Source organism: Dasypus novemcinctus, chromosome 9 (genome assembly GCF_030445035.2).
Source record: "Dasypus novemcinctus isolate mDasNov1 chromosome 9, mDasNov1.1.hap2, whole genome shotgun sequence".
Classification (NCBI taxonomy): domain Eukaryota; kingdom Metazoa; phylum Chordata; class Mammalia; order Cingulata; family Dasypodidae; genus Dasypus; species Dasypus novemcinctus.
Window position 1 is genome coordinate 70,881,578 of NC_080681.1, and position 19,449 is coordinate 70,901,026.

The 19,449-nt window shown below is 36.6% G+C and overlaps 1 protein-coding gene across 1 annotated transcript in view; it reads left to right on the plus strand.

Annotated features, from left to right (window-relative positions):
• Positions 1–225: 225 nt before the first annotated feature.
• LOC101439086 (cytochrome P450 2J2-like) overlaps positions 226–19,449 on the plus strand; it is a 32,991-nt gene continuing 13,767 nt past the window's right edge. Inside the window, exons 1-4 of the mRNA XM_004484532.4 lie at positions 226–563; positions 8,807–8,969; positions 17,266–17,415; positions 17,798–17,958. Coding sequence (XP_004484589.1) covers positions 339–563; positions 8,807–8,969; positions 17,266–17,415; positions 17,798–17,958 — 699 coding nt within the window. The 5' untranslated portion in view covers positions 226–338. The remainder of the gene's footprint in view (positions 564–8,806; positions 8,970–17,265; positions 17,416–17,797; positions 17,959–19,449) is intronic.

The following is a 19,449-nucleotide window of genomic DNA, read 5'->3' on the forward strand; positions in this document are numbered from 1 at the left end:
AGAGAAAGATGGACTTTCAATGGAGAAAATAGAAACGCTTCTAGCCTGACATTTTCCAAGACAATTTCCTGGGATTCCGTGCGGGCTCTCACGGAAATCCAGCTCCTGGTGCCAGCCCTGCGGAGTCCCGGGACCCGCGAACTGCTGAGAGGGGCGGAGCGTGTCAGGTGACGCGGGAGGGGCGGAGCGTGTCAGGTGACGCGGGAGGGGCGGAGCGTTGCTGGCTGTGCGGAGTGGGCAGGGTGGGGCTGAGAGGAAGTGGGGAGGGCAGGGGCTGGCCTGGGAACCGAGCGGCGGAGACTGGAGGTGACGGTCCTGCTCAGACCACAGGGGAGCAGATGGACATCCGAGTCTTCCTCGGTGCCTTGGGCTCCCTGGCGGCTGCCCTCTGGGCAGGATTCCGTCTCCGTCATCTACTGCTGGGTGCCGTCGCCTTTCTGTTCATTGCTGATTTCCTCAAAAGGCGGCGTCCAAAGAACTACCCTCCTGGGCCCCGGAGTCTACCCTTCATAGGCAACTTCTTGCAACTGGGCTTTGAGCAGTCGCACCTGAAGCTTCAGGAGGTAGGAGCAGGCAGAGGTGCCCGGGAGTGCCCTGGCCTGAACCTGCAGGGTAAAGGGCACCCAGGGGCCGTGGGGGAAGGGTTTGCGTGGCTCTGCAGCTAAAGCTGGTAACCTGGGTAAATCCCATTTTGAGGCTCATTTCCCTCATCTGAATGGTGTTATTCTACCTGGCCTTTTGTATGGGTGAAATATCATTAAATGGTTACTATTTAAGTGTGCTAGGCATGTTACTTTCCTTAACTCATTTATTATGTTATTTTGTATATTGTGTATATTGTGAAATATATTATTTATAATATGGTTTGTCACCTTAACTATAGTACTTTGAAAAACATCTTGAAAATATGCTGTATTTTCCGTCTCGGAGGTACCATTTCCTATGTGTAAATTGGTGACAATATTGCCTAAATCCTCACCACTTTCGGAGTGGATTTCTGCCACGCCCACACTAACTGAGCTTCTCACCTTCAGCCTCTTCCTCCTTAGATGCTTTCACAAAAGTTATAATCTAAATCTGTAATTCCCCTGTATCAAGATTTTCAGTGCCTCAGATTCTCATAGTTCAGGCTCCTTACCAAGCCACTTGAAGCGCTTCTTGACCTAATCTATACACTGCTTTATTCTCATCTCCTTCCAAGGCTCCCCAACTCTGGCCACTCTGAATTCTTTAATGTTCTCTCCAATGTACAACACTTTCTCAAGAATCCTCAACTCCTATCCCTGTAGTTCAGAACAGTTTTGTGGCTGAGAGTCAACACTGTGGTATGTGGTTATAAAGATTAAATAAAACAGTTGATCTGCATCATTTGCATAGCTTTTGGGGGGGGAGGGGGGAACAGGGCTCAATTAATACTAGTACTCTTTCCCTGCAAATACCCAGCCTGGTTTAAACACAGATTTATATTACTCAAGTACAAGGGGACAAGATTTATCACTTTTAGGGATAAGTACTCAATTGGCAATGCAAGGTGACAGAATAAGTCTAGAATTTTAAAGGTAGGCCTCTATAATCATGCCCTTGTTTTAGAAGTATGTTGTTTAATTTTCAAATGTTTGAAGATTTTCCCAATATCGTTCTGTCAATAATTTCCAATTTGATTCCATTGTCTTCAGAGAAAATGCTTTGTATGATTTCAGTTCCTTTAAATTTATTAAAGTTTATTTTATGGCCCAAAATATGGTCTCTCTTGATGGAGGTCCTATGTGTGCTTGAAAAAAAAAAGTATATCCTGCTGTTGGTGGGTGAAATACTCTGTAAATATCAATTAGATCATGCTGGCCAATGGCATTGTTCAGTTCTTCAATATCCTTTGCTGGCTTTTTGTCTATTGATTCTATTAATTACTGAGAAAGATGTGTTGAAGTCTCCAACCAGAATTATAGATTTATCTATTTCTCCATTCCATTCTATCAGGTTTTCCTTCATGTATCTGGCAGCTCTTTTGCTTGATTCATATGCATAAAGGTTGTTATCCTTTGGCTAATTGACCCTTTTTTCATTCTGTAATGTCTCTCTTTGTCCCTAATGATTTTCTTGGCTCTGAACTCTATCTACTATTAATATAGAAACTTAAGTTTTCTTTTGATTAGTATTTGCATGGTATATTTCATCCATTCCTTTTACTATTATATTTGAAATGTATTTCTTATAGAAAGCATTTATTTCATTCATTTTTAATTTCATTCTGCCAATCTCTTTTAATCGTGTATTTAAGCCATTATATTTAATGCAATTATTGAAATATTAGGATTTAATCAGCAATTTTATTATTTTATCGTTTGTTTTTTATTACTATTCCTTCTGTTTCTCCTTTCCTATCTTCCTGTGAGTTACTTAAATGTTTTTTTAAGAGTTCCATTTTTATTTGTGGTATATTAGAGTATATCTCTTTGAATAGTTTTTATTTTTCAGTGGTCACTCAAGATTTACACTATGTATTCATAGCTTATTGCAGCCTACTAGTATCAACATTTTACCATTTAAAGTTGAATATATATAACTTACTACAATGTAGTTTACTTCAGTTTCTCCTTCATGATATAAATGTCTATAATATTACCCTTAATATACTGAGAACCACATTAGACAATATTATGACTTTTATTTTTAACTGTGAAAGATGACATTCAAATGTCTAGAGAAAAATAAACTATTTTATATAGCAATTTATTTACATTTTCTTTTGCTATTTCTACATTCTTTGGGCTCCATGTGTCCCATTATCATTTCCTTCCTGTATGAATGACTTTCTTTGATATTCTTTTAGAACAAGACTTCTGACAAAAAGTTCCTTTATCTTTCTCTCACCTGTGAATACCTTTATTTCCCCTTTATTTTAGACATATATTTTCACTGGTTATAGAGTTCTGTGATGACAACTATTTTTTTTCAACACTTGAAAGTGTTCTACTACTTTCTACTGGCCTTTATGGTTTCTGATGAGAAAACTTGTTATTTGATTTGATGTAAACCAAAAGTAATGGTGACTGAGTTCAAGAATTTTTCTGACTGCTTTCAAGATTTTTTGCAATCTTGAAGTGATTCCAAGATTTCAAAAGATAATGTCTTTAGTTTTCAGAAGTTTGATAGTGATATATATATTGGTTAGGATTTCTTTGTGTTTATCCTGTTTGGGGTTGATTTCTTTGTTTTTATCTTCCTTTGGGTCTACTCAATTTCTTGAATCTACAGGTTGAATTTTTTTGTCAAACTTGCAAAATTTTCAGTCATTATTTCTTCATGTACTTTCTACCCAACATTATTTTCCCTCTTGTGGGACTTTTAGACTTTGATGGCATTAGTGCAATCTTCTTTTATTGCACCACAGGTCAATCTCTTTTCTCTGTGTTGTTCAGATTTGATACTTTCGATTGTTCTATCTGCAGGTTCACTGCTTCCCCTATGATTGCTGCTCTCTTGTTGTGCTCATCCACTGAATTTTATTTCAGTTATCTTTTTCAGTTCTGAAATTTCTACTCAGTTATCTATGTTCTTTTTTTATTTGGGGAGATTTTTCTAGTTTTCCCATTTGTCTCAAGAGTGTTCATTATTGTTGATGATACATGTTCATGATAGATGCTTTAAAATGTTTATCCAATAAGTCCAACTTTGGTGTCATTCAGTATTGGTTTCTATTGATTTCCTTCATGTCTAGATTTTCCTGGTTTTTAGGCAGATGAATAATTTTCAACTGACTTCTGGTCATTTTGTATATTATAAAACTGTTGATGTTATATAAATCTTATATTTTGCAGGTAATCCCCTGCACATTTTCCTGTGCTGTGGTTCAGATGTGATTGTAGGTGTAACATCTCTACAGTGCTATTCCAGTCTACCTCACTTATTTGTTACCCAGATCAGAATCTTTCACACAGTCTCTTCAGTGCAGGCTAGAGAGAAGGATGGTTGGTACAGAAGACAGGATGCTGTCCACTGACTCCTCCAGGTACAGAAGCCTCCTTCTTACTACAGGAGGGCTGGAAGTCAGAGTGTGTCCACAGGCTTAATGAGGAAGAGGCACCTCCAGATTAAGGAAGTAGAGAAATAGAATTCTTAAGTCTGCCTCCCACTGACTCCTCCAGGGAGTCTTCTTACTGCATGGCATGTGTGGAAGTTAGAGTTCATCCTACAGACTTTTCAGGGGAGAGGCACCGCCTTGGTATGGCAGCACTCATAGAGTGTGGGTGAGGCACAATATTTTTCTTGGCTTTTGCCTCAAGAACAGACATAGGAAAAGATTAAAAGGCTTCTGTCCTGTTGTCCTACACTTTTCCTGATCCTTTGGCTAAATAGAGAACAGACTTTTGTTGAAACCTTTTTTGTCTGTGTACATTTATGTTGTGATTTATAGGAAAAGTAAAATGGAAGGCTTCTTCTCAATCTTGTCCAGAATGAGAAGTTAAAGACCTATATCACTGCTGCCCCCTGGCACTGCCTGCCCTTGTCCTACTACATCTTTGGGCTCCTTTAACTCAGGAACACTACATTCCAGTCACACTGGGTAGTTTGTTTGTCCTGGAACACCCACATTTTCCTGACTTTACATTTGCATATGCTATTCCCACATACTGAAAGGTCTCTACCTTCAACAGTATGTATTCTTTTGCGGAGAACCTGAACTTCACTTAAAATCTAGCTCATATACTACCATCTCTTACAAGTTTCCTCTGACATCTGAACATTCATCTCATTTCTTTCTACCTGCACTATAGCATATGTTCTCTTCTGCAATGCATTTATTTATCTGCACAATCAGCCTCTCCCAAAGGTCTTTGATAATTTAGGAAACTACTATATCCTGTTCATCTTTGTACTGCCTCCACATGAACCATGGCAAAATAGGAAGAAGCCTAGCAACTCTTATACTTTCATAAAAACTTGTTGGATTGAGCTTGAATTTGATTTCCACAGATTGTAATCAGAAACATAGCATCTCCCTAAGAACTTACCTGTTGGGCCAGGATTCTTCCTAGTAGTTCGTGGGCCCCAGGAGATGAGAGAATCCTTGAAACTTCATGTGTAACTATATTCTTATGTACAGGACTTGATTGGAGAGTGGATCCATGACTACTACAAGATATTCAGAGGATCCCATTACTACAAAATGGTTAAGAACAACTGTTATTAAACTTCACTCCTCATTTCCTTTTCTTAATCTCTTTTCTTTCCCTTTTCTTTATTGGATGTAAATACTTTTTTTAAACTATAAAAGCAACACACACTTATTGCATTATATAGTATAGCAAAAGAGAGATAGAGCCTGACCACTCCACGTTTCCATCCCTCCCATGCCCATCACTGCTTCCCACCAGCCCCTCCAACATACTCAACAATTCCTATCTGTTAGGATTTGGTATACATCTTTCCAGATGTCCATGTAATAAATATATAATTCTTTTGTAATGCTTTATTAGAGTTTCTATATATCAAAAAGAAAAAATGTTGAACACCCCAATACAAAAGTGATTAGAAAATATAAACAGTTAATTCTATATGCAGATTGTGGAAAATGTGTTAAAACTCAATAAAATATAGATATAGCATTCATTTTTTGCCTATCAGAATGATGCTGATGTTTACATGTACACACGCACATGCACACTTAATAAATACCCAGTGTAGTGAGAGTTCTGGAGAACAGACCCTCTCACCCACTGCTGGTGCAAGTATGAATTGGTATACTCTTTTTTTTTTTTCTTTTCTTCTCTTCATGGCTTTGCTCTATTGGTTCTTAAGTTAAAAACTTAGATTAAATGGAATATCCCTCAACCTTTTATATTTTAATAATCATGGTTCAGACTCGTCTTACTAACCTACTACTTAGAATATAACACTTACTCTAAAGGTTATTGTGCTCCACTTTATTTTGTAAATGCTTTATCTTACCCTTGGAAAATTTATGCCTCATAGTAAATTCCTGTTATCTAATGCATTTTTCCCTTTTTTATAGCTTTTATTTCAGTTATTTTCTCCTTCATTTTCTTGTTTCGTTTATGGTTTTGAACCTGTTTAAGCTTTCTAAGCCATCTTACATTTAACCACTTTTGTTCCCCTAATACATAATTTTCAAAATTTTTAATGACCTATTTAATGAGGCACAAAGTATGTTCTACCTGAGGATACTTGTCATATGCCCTCAGTTCATTTAAACCATTTAAAGCAACTGGCACAATGCTATAACTAAGGATAACATTAGTCAACACTGCAATCATAAATATTATTGTGAAACCAGGGCACTAGGAGCTAAGTTGATGTACCCATGTTTACACATTTGATCATACCATAAAACTTTTTGTTCAGTTCTGTTGGTCTGAAATGATGTGAGCAGAGAGTGGTGGACATGGAACTTGGAGAAATTTCATATCATGAAACATTTATGGAGTGCTAGGTTGTTCCAAGTACAAGTTGAGATTCTGGATTATATCACCTTGTCAGCTGAGTCGTTATTCCCACTTCTAGGTATATACACTATAGAACTGAAATCAGGGATTTAAACAGATATTTGGACAAGAATGTTCATAGTGGCATTACTTACAATTGCCAAAAGTGGAAGCAACCCAAGTGTCCATCATCAGATGTATGGATAAACAAAATGTGATATATGCTTACAATGGAATATTATTCAATGCTAAAAGCGAATTAAGTTCTACTATAGGCTACAGCATGCAATAACTTGAAGACATAATGTTGCATGAAAACAGGCCCCAAAGGACAAATATTTCATGATCTAATATGAAATAATTAGAATATGAAAATTTATAGTCAGAAACTAGAATATAGGTTACAAGAGCCCAGCAAGGGGTAAGGAATGGGGAGTTAATGCTTCAGTGGTAAAGAGTTTCTGTTAGGGGTGATAGCAAACTTGGGTTAGGGGTGGTGATGATGGTAATGCAACATTGTGGATATTAACACAATTGAATTGCATATTGACAAATGGTTAAAATAGAAAAATTTTGGTTGCACATATTTTATGGAATAAAAGTTATAAGAGAACTGTACAACACAAACAGTGAATCTACTATTGTTTCAACAATTTTAACCAAAGCAACACAATCATGCACAGTGTTAATAATAGGAAAACTGTTTGTGAAGGGCATGGGGGATGTCTATACATTCAGAATGTTTGTTTGTTTTGGGTAAAACTACAAATTCTCCAATAAAAATGAAATAAAATAATATTTTACATTTTCAAAAAAGAAAAAAAAAAACGGCTAAGAAGTTCATCCAAGCACCCAGGAAGACCGAAGAAAAATGCTTACTTGATTTATATGGACTCTTTACTGTCATTTCCTAGAAGCAGTCATGTACTTTGGAGGTAGACAGACTAGATCTTTGTGCTGCCCTTAGTAGCAAGTCAGGACATACTGTGCTAGAGACAAACAAAAATGGATGGATAATCTGTGCTAAAAGAACAATGGAAGGGTTAAATTCAGGTTAGGTATTTAATGTAAGAGTAGGGTGATATGATTATACTGAATCTACTGTCTTTTCTCTGACAGGGGTTATACAGGTCCTAGGTTCTAAAGGTGCCATAGTGGAGTAAGTACACAGGGATCAGGGAGGAGGAGCCACAGCTCCCTGGAGGAAACGGAAGCTTTTTGTGTAAATGCATTGCCTGCAGCTAGGGAACACACAATTAGATAAGAGACTGAGGCAATGTCTACTAAGATAGAGCTGCCTCTAGGAATAGACAGCTTGGGAGAGACTTTGATTCATGAAAAAGCCACATTACAGTTACCTGCACACCTGTGCATAACCATGAACTCATAAGCACATCCACACAGGTTTTCATTGACCTCCCACACCCTCGCTTTCTTACTCTCACTAAATTCAAAGGTGTTCTAGCCATCTCAGGTTTATTTTTTGTTATGAAATCTTAACATGGTATCCAGTGAATGTGGCTGTCTTTGACCATAAGTGATTTCTCCCACATGTGTTGTCACCCTCTCTGTCACCATTACTATGAACCCATATCGCTCTTCACATAGAGTCTATTGATTCCTGAGAGACTGACAGAGAAGCAATGTGCCAGGAACTAGAAAACAAAGTTCTGTTCTCATTGCTGCTCTCAGTCTTCCTCACAGAACCCTCTGAGAAAGAATAATTTTCTCTTTTATAGCTGGGTTGCTGAGGCTCAAAAAAGGTGAAGCAGCATTTCCAAGAGCCCAGAGCTAGTGAACTGTAGACTCAAGATTCACACATAACTCCAGAGCTAGACCGCTTTTCTCTATACATGGACCCAGCCCTCTAATGAGCTCTGTATTATCTAGCCTGTGTTGGGGAATGGGGCATTCTCTTCTGGGTAAAAAGATATTATGATTTACAAAGAAATTGTTTGCTACACCATACATTCATTAAATATAAAAGTCATTTTTGGTGGGTCAGATGTACAGAATTCTCTCCCTTGATTAGACTCTCGAATGCTGGTGATTAGAGACCTTGTTTATTTTATTTGTAGGTATAGCCTCAGTGGGTGCTCAGTCATTCATGTAAGTTGAATATAAGAAAGAACTTCCAAATCCTATAGTAAATTGAACTTGAATCTAGTTTAGAGGAGGAAAAAAGGAGACAGACACTTCCAATAAATAACAAGATATGCATATACAAACATATAATATCCTTAATCCAAACCCCCTCCAATTGCAAACATACAGACATGCACATACACACACACACACACACACAACTTCCCTGATACATATACATGTGCACATTCATCTGTGACCCTTTAACTATTTTTCAGCTTGTGAAGAAATATGGCAACCTCCTAAGCCTGCAATTCGGTTACTTGAATGGAGTAACTGTAACAGGGTTGCCCTTAATCAAAGAAGTCCTTGTCCACCAGGAGCAAAACTTTATGAACCGTCCCATGATTCCTATGCGAGAACGTATCTTTAAGAATTATGGTAAGTTTCTTGCACTTATGAGGTTTGTGCATTTGATATTCTTATGTTCTGTTAAAGATGCTTCTAATGTAATTCTTCACATTATGTATTATATAATATAGTGGGCCAGAGATCAGGCCCACTATAAAATCCCTTCCATTAAAGGAAGCTGGATGCCCATTATCCACATGTCAAGGCCCTCAGAGGATTTGGTAGGGTCAGCACTAAAGTCAGGAACTTGGGAGACGTCTTCTCTTCTGCAGGAATTCATTGTGGGTTTTTTGATTATCAAATAAGCTCAGCTCTCATTGGAAGTAGAGAAGAGGCAATGTGTTGTCTTTTCCTGCTTTCCCATGGCAAAACCTCTTGCCTTAGGAAAATGGATATGGATCTGCTTCCTTCTGCTACTCATCTAATTCCTTCTTTTTTCTCTATTTACTTATGGTTGATCATTAAGATCATGCCACAGAGGGTGTCTTATACATTCCAGGTCATCACATCCCAATACATGTTAGAACAGACTGACATGAATATTTAAAATTATTATTATTAAAGAGACTTAATCATTTAAAAACTGAAAAGAGAAATGAATCTATTAGTCTGTCAAATCACCATTTTTTCAGGTGCTTTCAAATTCCTCTTTGAAACATTTCATCCATTCACTATTCCTCCATTCCCTGTATGATTTAATTCTCTGCCATGTGAAGCTACACACAAAGGATGTAACAGTGAATAGAATAGAGAAGTCCATGTCCTTATGTAACTTACATTCAGTTCAGGGAGAAAGACAGTGACTCTTAATTCTATAACAATTTAATGCCAATATTACTGTGGAGATAAGTGCAGGGTACACTTATTAGAGGTAACTATTCTAGTCCAGGAATTCAGGAAAAGCCAACATGAGTAAATGATGATTGATTTAGTAAATTGAAGGGAAAGGAGGAGCAATCATGCAGAATGAATAATATATGGAAATTGCTGAGATGAGATGAAGGACCGTGACCTTGAGAACAGGGATTAAATGGAGATAATGGCACAAGATGAAGTAGCTGAGCATGATCAGGAGTAGTTCATGCAAGTTCTTATTAAGGCTATTGGTTTTTATCCTAACTAAAATGGAACCTATTTAATGATTTTAAACAGAGAATGGAATCATCATATTTAATGGTTAATTAAGATTCACTTAGGGTACAGGATAGAGAATAGAATGAAGGGAACAAGAATATAGAAGTAGAACACTTCATTTAAGGGTTTAATGAAAATGGTAGCTTGGATTAGAGTGGTGGCAAGAAAGGAGAGTAGGTTAGACAAGCATGGTAACTGTGAAGACAAATGGATTCAGGATATTCAGATGGTAAATCAATAAAATATTATGCCATCCATGTGCTGTCTATAAGAGACTCACCTTAGACTCAGGGTTACAAACTGGAAAAAAAAAAGTGAAAGGTTGGAAAAGATACTTCACACAAACAGAAATCAGAAAAGAGTAGGCATAGCTATACTAATATTGGACAAAACAGATTTTAAATGCAAAAAAGTTATATGAGATACAGATGACCATTATATGTTAATAAAAGCAAAAATCTCAGAGGAAGAAATAAGTCATAAATATCTATGCATCTAACCAGGGTGCCCCAAAAATACATGAGGTAAACTCTGGCAAAACCAAAGGGAGAAATAGACATCTCTACAATAATAGCTGGAAACCTCAAAATACCACTCACATCATTAGATAGACCAACTAGACAGAGTATCAACCAAAAAAACAGAGAACTTGAACAAATATGATAAACAAGCTAGCCCCACCAGACGTATACTGAATGTTGCATCCCAAATCAGGGGATTCTACATTCTTCTTAAGTGTTCATTAGTTTTTCTCCAAGAGAGACCACATGTTAGGTCACAAGGCAGGACTCAATAAAAATAAAAGATTGAAATTATACAAAGCACCTTCTCACATCATAATGGAATGAAACTAGAAATCAGTAATGGATGGGAAAGGGGAAATTTTGCAAATGCGTGGTGACTGAACAACACACTCCTAAACAATCAGTGAGTCAAAGAAGAAAGTGTAGATGAAATTAGTAAATATTTTGAGACAAATGAAAATGAGAACACAACTTATCCAATCTTATTGAATACAGCATAGGCAGTGCTGAAAAGGGAATTTATACAGGGAAATGTAGAATGGTACAGCCACTATGAAGGACTGTTTGGCAATTCCTAAAGAAGTTGAATAAAGATCTGCCACATGACCTGGCAATACCACTCCTTACCAGAAGAACTGAGAGCAGTGACACAAACATGTGCACACCAATTTTCATAGGGGTGTTATTCACAATTGCCAAAAGATGGAAACAACCCATGTATCCATCAGCCAGTGAATGGGTAAACAAACTGGTATATTCACAAGATGGAATATTACGCAACTGTAAGAAGAAATGAAGTCATAAAGCATATGACGACATGGATGAAACTAGAGGACATTATGTTGAGTGAAGCAAGCCAGACACAAAAGGACAAATGTGGTATGATTGTGCTGTTATAAACCATATATGCTGTGTAATCTCATGGATTTAATAACTTGAATATGGGTTATCAGAAAATGAAATTAGGTTAGAGAATGGAAAGCTGAGGGTTTCCATTCTTTGTGTATAATTGGTAAAAAAGGATGTGTGTTAATCTTTGGAAATAAATAGAAAAAGTGAAAGCACAACTTAATATTTATAAATAGCAGTGTTTTTTATGGCTATAATAGTGGTTGAAAGGGAAAGTCTAAGGTGATGTATATTATTAGGTTGGTATAAAAGGAATTGTGGCTTTGGACTGTGAATTTTAAATCATTATAACTAGGCTTAAACACATCTTTATTAATCAAAATAGGAGCCATTTCAATCAACACATTTTTGTGAATGAGAAATACGTTTGTTTATATACCTGCAACATAAAAATTGTGCCTTAGGAATTGACAAACTCTTGGAAAGCATTTTCTGTCTCCTGCTGGTTGTGGAAGCATTTTCCCTGCAAAAAGTTGTTGAGATGCTTGAAGAAGTTGTAGTCAGTTGGCGAGAGATCAGGTGAATATGGCAGATGAAGCAAAACTTCGTAGCCTAATTTGTTCAGCAGTGGTGACCTGTGGCACATTGTACCTCACTGAGAAGATAGCAGATGTCTTCCACCTGCTGGCTTTTACAAGGGAGAGGGAATGGGGAGTCGGGGGGCTGTGCGTTTCTTCAGTGAATTCAGTCAGCAGAGCCCAATTTGAATCTTGGCTCTGGCCAGATGAAAACAAAGGAATACTGAGATAGATATACCACCGTGGAAAGGTATACCAACAATCACTATCTGCTGGCCTGTCTGGAAATTACATGGACAGAAACTGCTTTTAGAGCTCTCTTTACCCAACTCCTGGGAGAAAGCCTGCACCCCATTAGCAAGTCTCTGCCACAGATTTTGGTAACTTAAGCTGGGCAATTTTAAAGACTTAGGATACGCTGAACCAAATATCAAAGAGTGGTGAAAAATTAATGGGCAAGACTAGAGACATAAACTGGCCATCAGAGTAAATTCACCAATATATTCATATGCCTAGACATCAACAAAATATTGCAAGCCATGCTAGGAAACAGGAAGAGATGGCCCAGCCAAAGGAACAAACCAAATATCCTGAAGAGATACAGGATTGAAGACAATTATTCAATGATAATCACGCAATTCTCCTAAATCAATTTAAAGAATTGAAAGAAAGTATGATGAAAGAATAAAGGATATTAAGAAGACATTGGATGAACATAAAGAACAATTTGAAAGCTTTTAAAGAAAAGAAACAGATCTTATGGGAATGAAAAACATGATGGATGAGATTAAAAATACTTTAGATGGAGATACAATCCCCAGGTATTGGTTCCTTTGAGGGCTAAAGGGACCCACGGGTTCTACGGTCATGGCAGATAGGGTTCACTGCCATGTCAGATGGCCCTTCTATGGAGCTGGTGTTTCTGAGTGATGAAACTGGACCCAGAGGGGATCTCTTTTCATAAGACTATCATGCTACTTTACTGGAATTGTAGTTGGTATTGGGGTTTAAGATATATTTAGGGGATTGAATCTTTTTACTGACAATATGATAGCCAGGCCCTGAGCCTCAACAGACTCCAGCTCCTACAATCTGAATTATTGGACTCACCTCACTCAGCTAAGATGGAGTTGAAGAAGGGCAACCACCACACCATGGAGCCTAGAGGGCCTACAACTGAAAGCAGGAGGATTGCATCCAGTAACCATGTGGAATCTGAGCCTCCTCTTGACATAGAGGTGCAACGGACACAACCAATCCAAGGACCTCAGAGAAAAGGTGGCAATGGAGTGGGAAAAGTGGACATGGTGGCTGTTGGGTATGGGGAATGGCAGGAAGAGATGAGATGTGGAGGCGCATCCACATCCACATTGGGACTTGGAGTTGCCCTGGATGGTGCTTCAGGGGCAATCACTGGACATTGTAAATCCTCCCAGGGCCCACTGGATGGAATGGGGGAGAGTGTGGGCCATGATGTGGACCAATGACCATGAGGTGCAGAGATACCCAGAGATGTACTTACCAGATGCAATGGATGTGTCATGATGATGGGAGTGAGTGAGTGTTGCTGGGGGGGTGGGGGGAAGGGGTGCGGTGGGGGTGGTGGGGTCGAATGGGACCTCATATTTTTTAATGTAATATTTTTACAAAATCAATTAAAAAAAATTAAAAAAAAAAAAACTTTAGATGGGTTGGGGGTAAAACACACCAAATGTAAGATAAAGACTATAATTAGTAGTAAAATTTTGACAATATTGTTTCTTAATTTGTAACAAACATCTCATGACAATGCAAGGTGTTGGTGGAGGGTTGATGTATGGGACCCCTGTATGATATTATGCATGTTTGCTTTGTAAGTTCACAACTTTTACTATATAGTAGTTGTTTATGTATGTTCATATATAAATGATACAAAGATAAAGATGATAGGGTGGGTTGGGGGAAAATACTTTGGTTAGTAGTAATATTTGACAGTGTTCTTTTATCATTAGCTAAAAAGGTTTATCAACAGTGCAAGGTATTGGTGGTAGGGTGAGTTATGAGAGTCCTGTATGATGTTAGATATGTTTGTTTTGTAAGTTCACAACTATTACTATACACTTATTGTATATGTATGTTTATGTATGAGCAATACACTTCAATACATTTTTTAAAAATGGAAAAATATATTAGAGTCACGTAAGAGCAGATTTTAATTGCCCAAAGAGAAAATTAGTGATTTCAAAGATAGAACATATGAACTGGAACAAACAAGAAAACAGAAAGAGAATGGAAAAAGAGGAACAGGGTCTCAGGGAATTGAATGACATTGAGAAATGCAAAAATGTATATATTATCAGTATAGCAGATGGAGAAGAAAATAGAAAATGCAGAAGGACTATTTGAGGAAATATGACTGAACACTTACCTACCCTTATGAAAGACAAATATCAATATCCAAGAAGGGCAACTCACCTCAAACAGAATAAATCTGAATAGACCTACCCCAAGACACCTACTATTCAGAATGCCAAATATGACAGATAAGAGAAGATTTTGAAAGCAGCAAGAGAAAAGCAAAGCATCACATACACGGAAACTCAATAAGATTAATTGCCAACTTCTCATCAAAAACCATGGAGAAGAGAAGAAAGTGGCATGATGTATTTAAGGTATTGAAAAAGAAAAACTGCCAGCCAGAAATTCTGTATCTGGCAAAGCTGTCCTTCAAAAATCTTTGAGTTCAGTCATTACAAACAAACAGAAACTGATAGAATATGTTACCAAAAGGCCAGAATTACAAAGGGGTGATGCAGCCTGAAAGGAAAGAACAAGTGCAAGAGAAATGGTAAAGAGTGTAGAAATGAAGAAATGAAGAATATTAGAAAGGGTAAAAAAATAGATTATACTGTGATACAACAACTTAAAGCCAAAGGTCAAAATGGATGAAGTAATTAATGCTTTTACAGTTATAACATTGAATCTTAATGGCTTGAACTCCCCTATCAAAAGACAAAGACTGATAGAACGGATTAAAAAATATGACCCATCTATATGTTGTCTGTAAGAGACACATCTCAAATATAAGGATGCAACCAGGCATAAGTATAAGCTTGGAAAAAGATATTCCATGCAAAAACCAAAAAGAGCTGGAGTAGTAATATTGATATTGGAAAAAATAGATGTTAAATGCAAAACTGTTATAAGAAATGAAGGAAGTCGTTATATATTAATAAAAGTTGCAATTCAGCAAGAAGAAATAACTATTCTAAATATTTATGCACCTAAACTCAGTGCCCCAAGATATAAGATACATGAGATGCACACTGGCAAATCTGGAGGGAGAAATAGATGTTTCTACAATAATAGTCGGAGACTTTAATACAGCACTCTCAGATTGCATAGAACATCTGGACAGAGGATAAATAAACAGAGAACTTTAAATGTAAATGTTGGAGAGGATGTGGAGAGATAGGAACACATATTCATTGTTGATGTGAATGTAGAATGGTACAGCCACTGTGGAATATTGTTTGGCAGTTCCTAACAAAGTTGAATATAGACTTGCCAGGGAACCCACTAATACCATAGCTAAGTATATACCCAGAAGAACTGAGAACAATGACACAAATAGATCTGCACACCGATGTTCATAGCAGCATTATTCACAGTAGCCAAAAGTTGGAAACAACACAGGTGTCCATCAACTGTTCAATGGATAAACAATTGTGGAGTATACATATGATGGAATATTATGTAGTGGTAAAAAGAAATGAAGTCATGAAACAAATAATAGCATGGATGAACCTGAAGGACATTATGTTGAGTGGAACAAGCCAGACAAAAAAGGACAAATACTGTATGATTACGCTGTAATGAACTAAATATATTATGTAAAATATGAATATGGGTAGAATTGCATATATAAGACCATTTTTCCTTAAAGCTGAATAAATGTAAGTTAATACTGCAAAATGTTAATATCAGACCAAAAAAAAAAAAAACCATATCAAGTGAAGTAGACCAGATACAGAGTGCTACATATTGTATGATTCCATTTACATAAAATGTAAATATAAGTAAATTCACAAAGATGAAACATTAGTTGTTATGTAGGTCTGAGGAAGGAATGCTAACGAGTTTGGAGTCTTTCTTTTTTGGAGTAATGAAATTGTTCTAGAATTTTTAAGATAATGAATGTTCAAAATTGTGACTATACTAAAAGCTATTGATTATACATTTTGGATAGAACAGCCAGAAATAGCAACTATGTACAGTGGGGGAAGGATAGAAAGATTGAGAGGTGAGGAATTTTCTTGTTTGTTTCTCTGTTATTTTCTTTATTATTATTCTAATTATTGAAATAATGAAAATTCTCTGGAAATGTTTGGAGTGATGAATGCACAACTATGTGATTATAGCAAATACCATTGATTGTACACCTTGGATGAATTATATGCCTTACTAATATCAATATCAATAAAATATCAATATCAATAAAATTGCTTTTTTAAAAAAGTACCACTGATTTTACAAAAGGCAGACCATTTCATTGGAATGGTGAAAGCTAACACCAGATTTTAGAGAAGCTGAATGAGAAATAGAAAAGTAAGTACCATTACCTGTGATATAAAACAAATGATGTTAGGTTGAGCACAGGAGATTTAGTTTACCTTTCTCTTTTCTGTTCTTTTTTCTTTATTGTATATTCCCTCCTCCTTGCTTTCTTGAGTCTTTCTTTCGTTATTACCCATAATAGCTGAAACCTCCCATAAAGCCTTTGATGCCTTCTTCAGAGTGTGGACCTTGTTTTGCCACTGAGTTCATTCCTAATATTTAGCACATCATAAGTACTTAAATTTACCTTTGTGGATCATATTCTAAGTATGGGCTTTGGAATCAGGCAGATTTAAATCTGAATGCCTGTTCAACTGCTTATAATGGTGGCACTTTGCAAAGTACCCCTTGTAAAACGTTTTCTTCAGTAAAATGAAAGCAATAATTGTAAACTGTATAATAATTTACCCCATGCAGTTTTGTTAGTATTAAACTAATAATGCATGAAGAACACTTAGTAAAGTGCTGGGCATAGGAAACATTCAATAAATGTTAGTCATTATATCCATTGCTTTGGGATTATTTCTAGAACATATTTCAAGTGCCTTAAAGCTCTTCACCTTCTCTCCCTCTGATCCCCAAAGTAGTTGCAAACATTCATATTATAAAGTCAGGATAGCATAATATTGACTTTCTTTTTCCCAGGTGTACTCATGTCCAATGGCCAGATGTGGAAGGAACAAAGAAGGTTTGTCCTGACAACACTAAGGAACTTTGGGTTAGGAAAGAAGAGTTTAGAAGAACGCATTCAAGAGGAGGCCCGCCACCTCATAGCAGCAATAGAAGAAGAGAAAGGTGAGTGTCTCATTGGACAGGTGCAAGAGATTGTGGCTCATTTATTGACTGAACTGTACTCATTAGTGCCTGCTGCATGCACTATGCTAGGCACTAGGGGATAATAGTGAAGAACTAATTGTCCTTGCTCTCTTGGGGCTCTAGAATTAATCACAAGACAGGCATTTAAAATATTGCTGATTTAAACTCTGGTCATCAATTTGACTTTGCAGGTGTTGACTGAGTACTTGTTGGGTGTGCAGCCCCAGTGCAGGGTGCTCTGACCTGAACCTCATATGTGGTTCCATACTAAGTATGCCATGTGTCATTTTGGGTGGGTTCTCCATAGAAAGCAAAAACGAAACGATCTGAACGATCCATCTCTTCCTTCCTCTACCTCCAGGTCAGCCTTTTGATCCTCACTTCAAGATCAACAATGCAGTTTCCAATATCATTTGCTCTGTCACCTTTGGCGAGCGCTTTGAGTACCAGGATGGTCAATTTCAGGAACTGCTGAAGTGGCTGGATGAGGTTACATATATGGAAACTTCAATGCAGTGCCAAGTAAGGAAAATATTGGTTAAGGAAAGTGGGGCTGAATCAGACACAGATGAGTTCTTCCCTCCCCCTTTCTCCACAGCTAAAATATGTCTTTTAATTGACTTCAACAAAATTAATTTGAAATCAATCTGATTGCTTTCACATTTTAATAATATTTTAAAATATTTACTATGTGCAAAGATCAGTTTTAACATTTATGCAAGGTACAAAATTTCATATGACAGGCACCTGTGCACCCATGTTGTTCTTAAAGAGAGGAACAATGTTCGCATTACATTTTAGTCCCTTTCTAATCCTATCCATTTCCCTACTCCCTCAGAGATTGTCTTTTGAATCTTGCTTCTCACTTAACAAATCCTTTTGAGACTCATTTTTGTTGATTGCTCTGCTTTTTTTTTGTAACATTATATTTCATGAATTTGTCATTGTTTATCTATTTTCTAATGATGGGCATTTGGTATGTTTCCATTTTGGGGAGGTCCTGAATAAAGCTACCATGATCATTCCTGTAAAAGTATATTTGTGGATATCTCACTTGGAGTTAACCTCTCTGAGTTTCATTCTTTCCGTAGACCTTATCCCTGAACTCCTCACTACTTTGTAATCGTGTGTGTTTGTGTACACAAATGTTTATTTTTTTTATATTATCTTACTGTTCTTGGTAGACGTGTTGCCCTTGATATACCTCACTGCCAAACTTTAAAAAATTGCCTAACTTTCAAAATCACTTTATTTTTGAAAATTACAGACAAATGTACAAGTAGAGAGAATACAATAATGAATCCTATATACCCATCAGTAGGCTCCAACAATTATCGACACAGATGTTTTCATTTAATCTGTATATACACTCAACTAGTGTCCCTGACCCTGGGTTATTTTGGGGCAAATTATAGTCCTCAATTTTTTGATCCATTAATATTATAGTATATGTCTTATAAGACCCATTTTAAGAAAAACATAATATTCTTGAACCTGCAAAATATTGATAATAATATCTTTGTCTTCAATACTCAGCCAGTGTTCAGGTTTCTCAAAGTGTCTCCTAAGTATTTCTATGGGTTTTATGATTTGTCTTTGAATCGTAATCCGACCTAGGCACATATGTTGTTGAATTTGGTTGATATGTCTCTCATCAAATGTAATAAACTTTCATTACTATTGTAATTCATATGTGGCTACTTCATAGACAGTTTTATCATTTACAAATAATAAAAGCTTTTTTCTTCCTTTCCAATTGTCACATCATTAATTTATTTTTCCTGCTTCATTGTGCTGGCTAGAGACTCCAATGTACTTGTTAAAAAAAATTGCTAGTATGATAGCAGATTTCTTTATTTCCCTTTTAATTATGTCTATTTTTGCTTTTTATATTTCTATGTCTTTAGTAGGTACATACAAATTTAAAATTGTTATGTCTTTCTAGTGAACTGAAACTTTTTATTAGTCATGTTCTTTATGTTCATTAATATTTTTTTTCTCTAAAGCTTACTT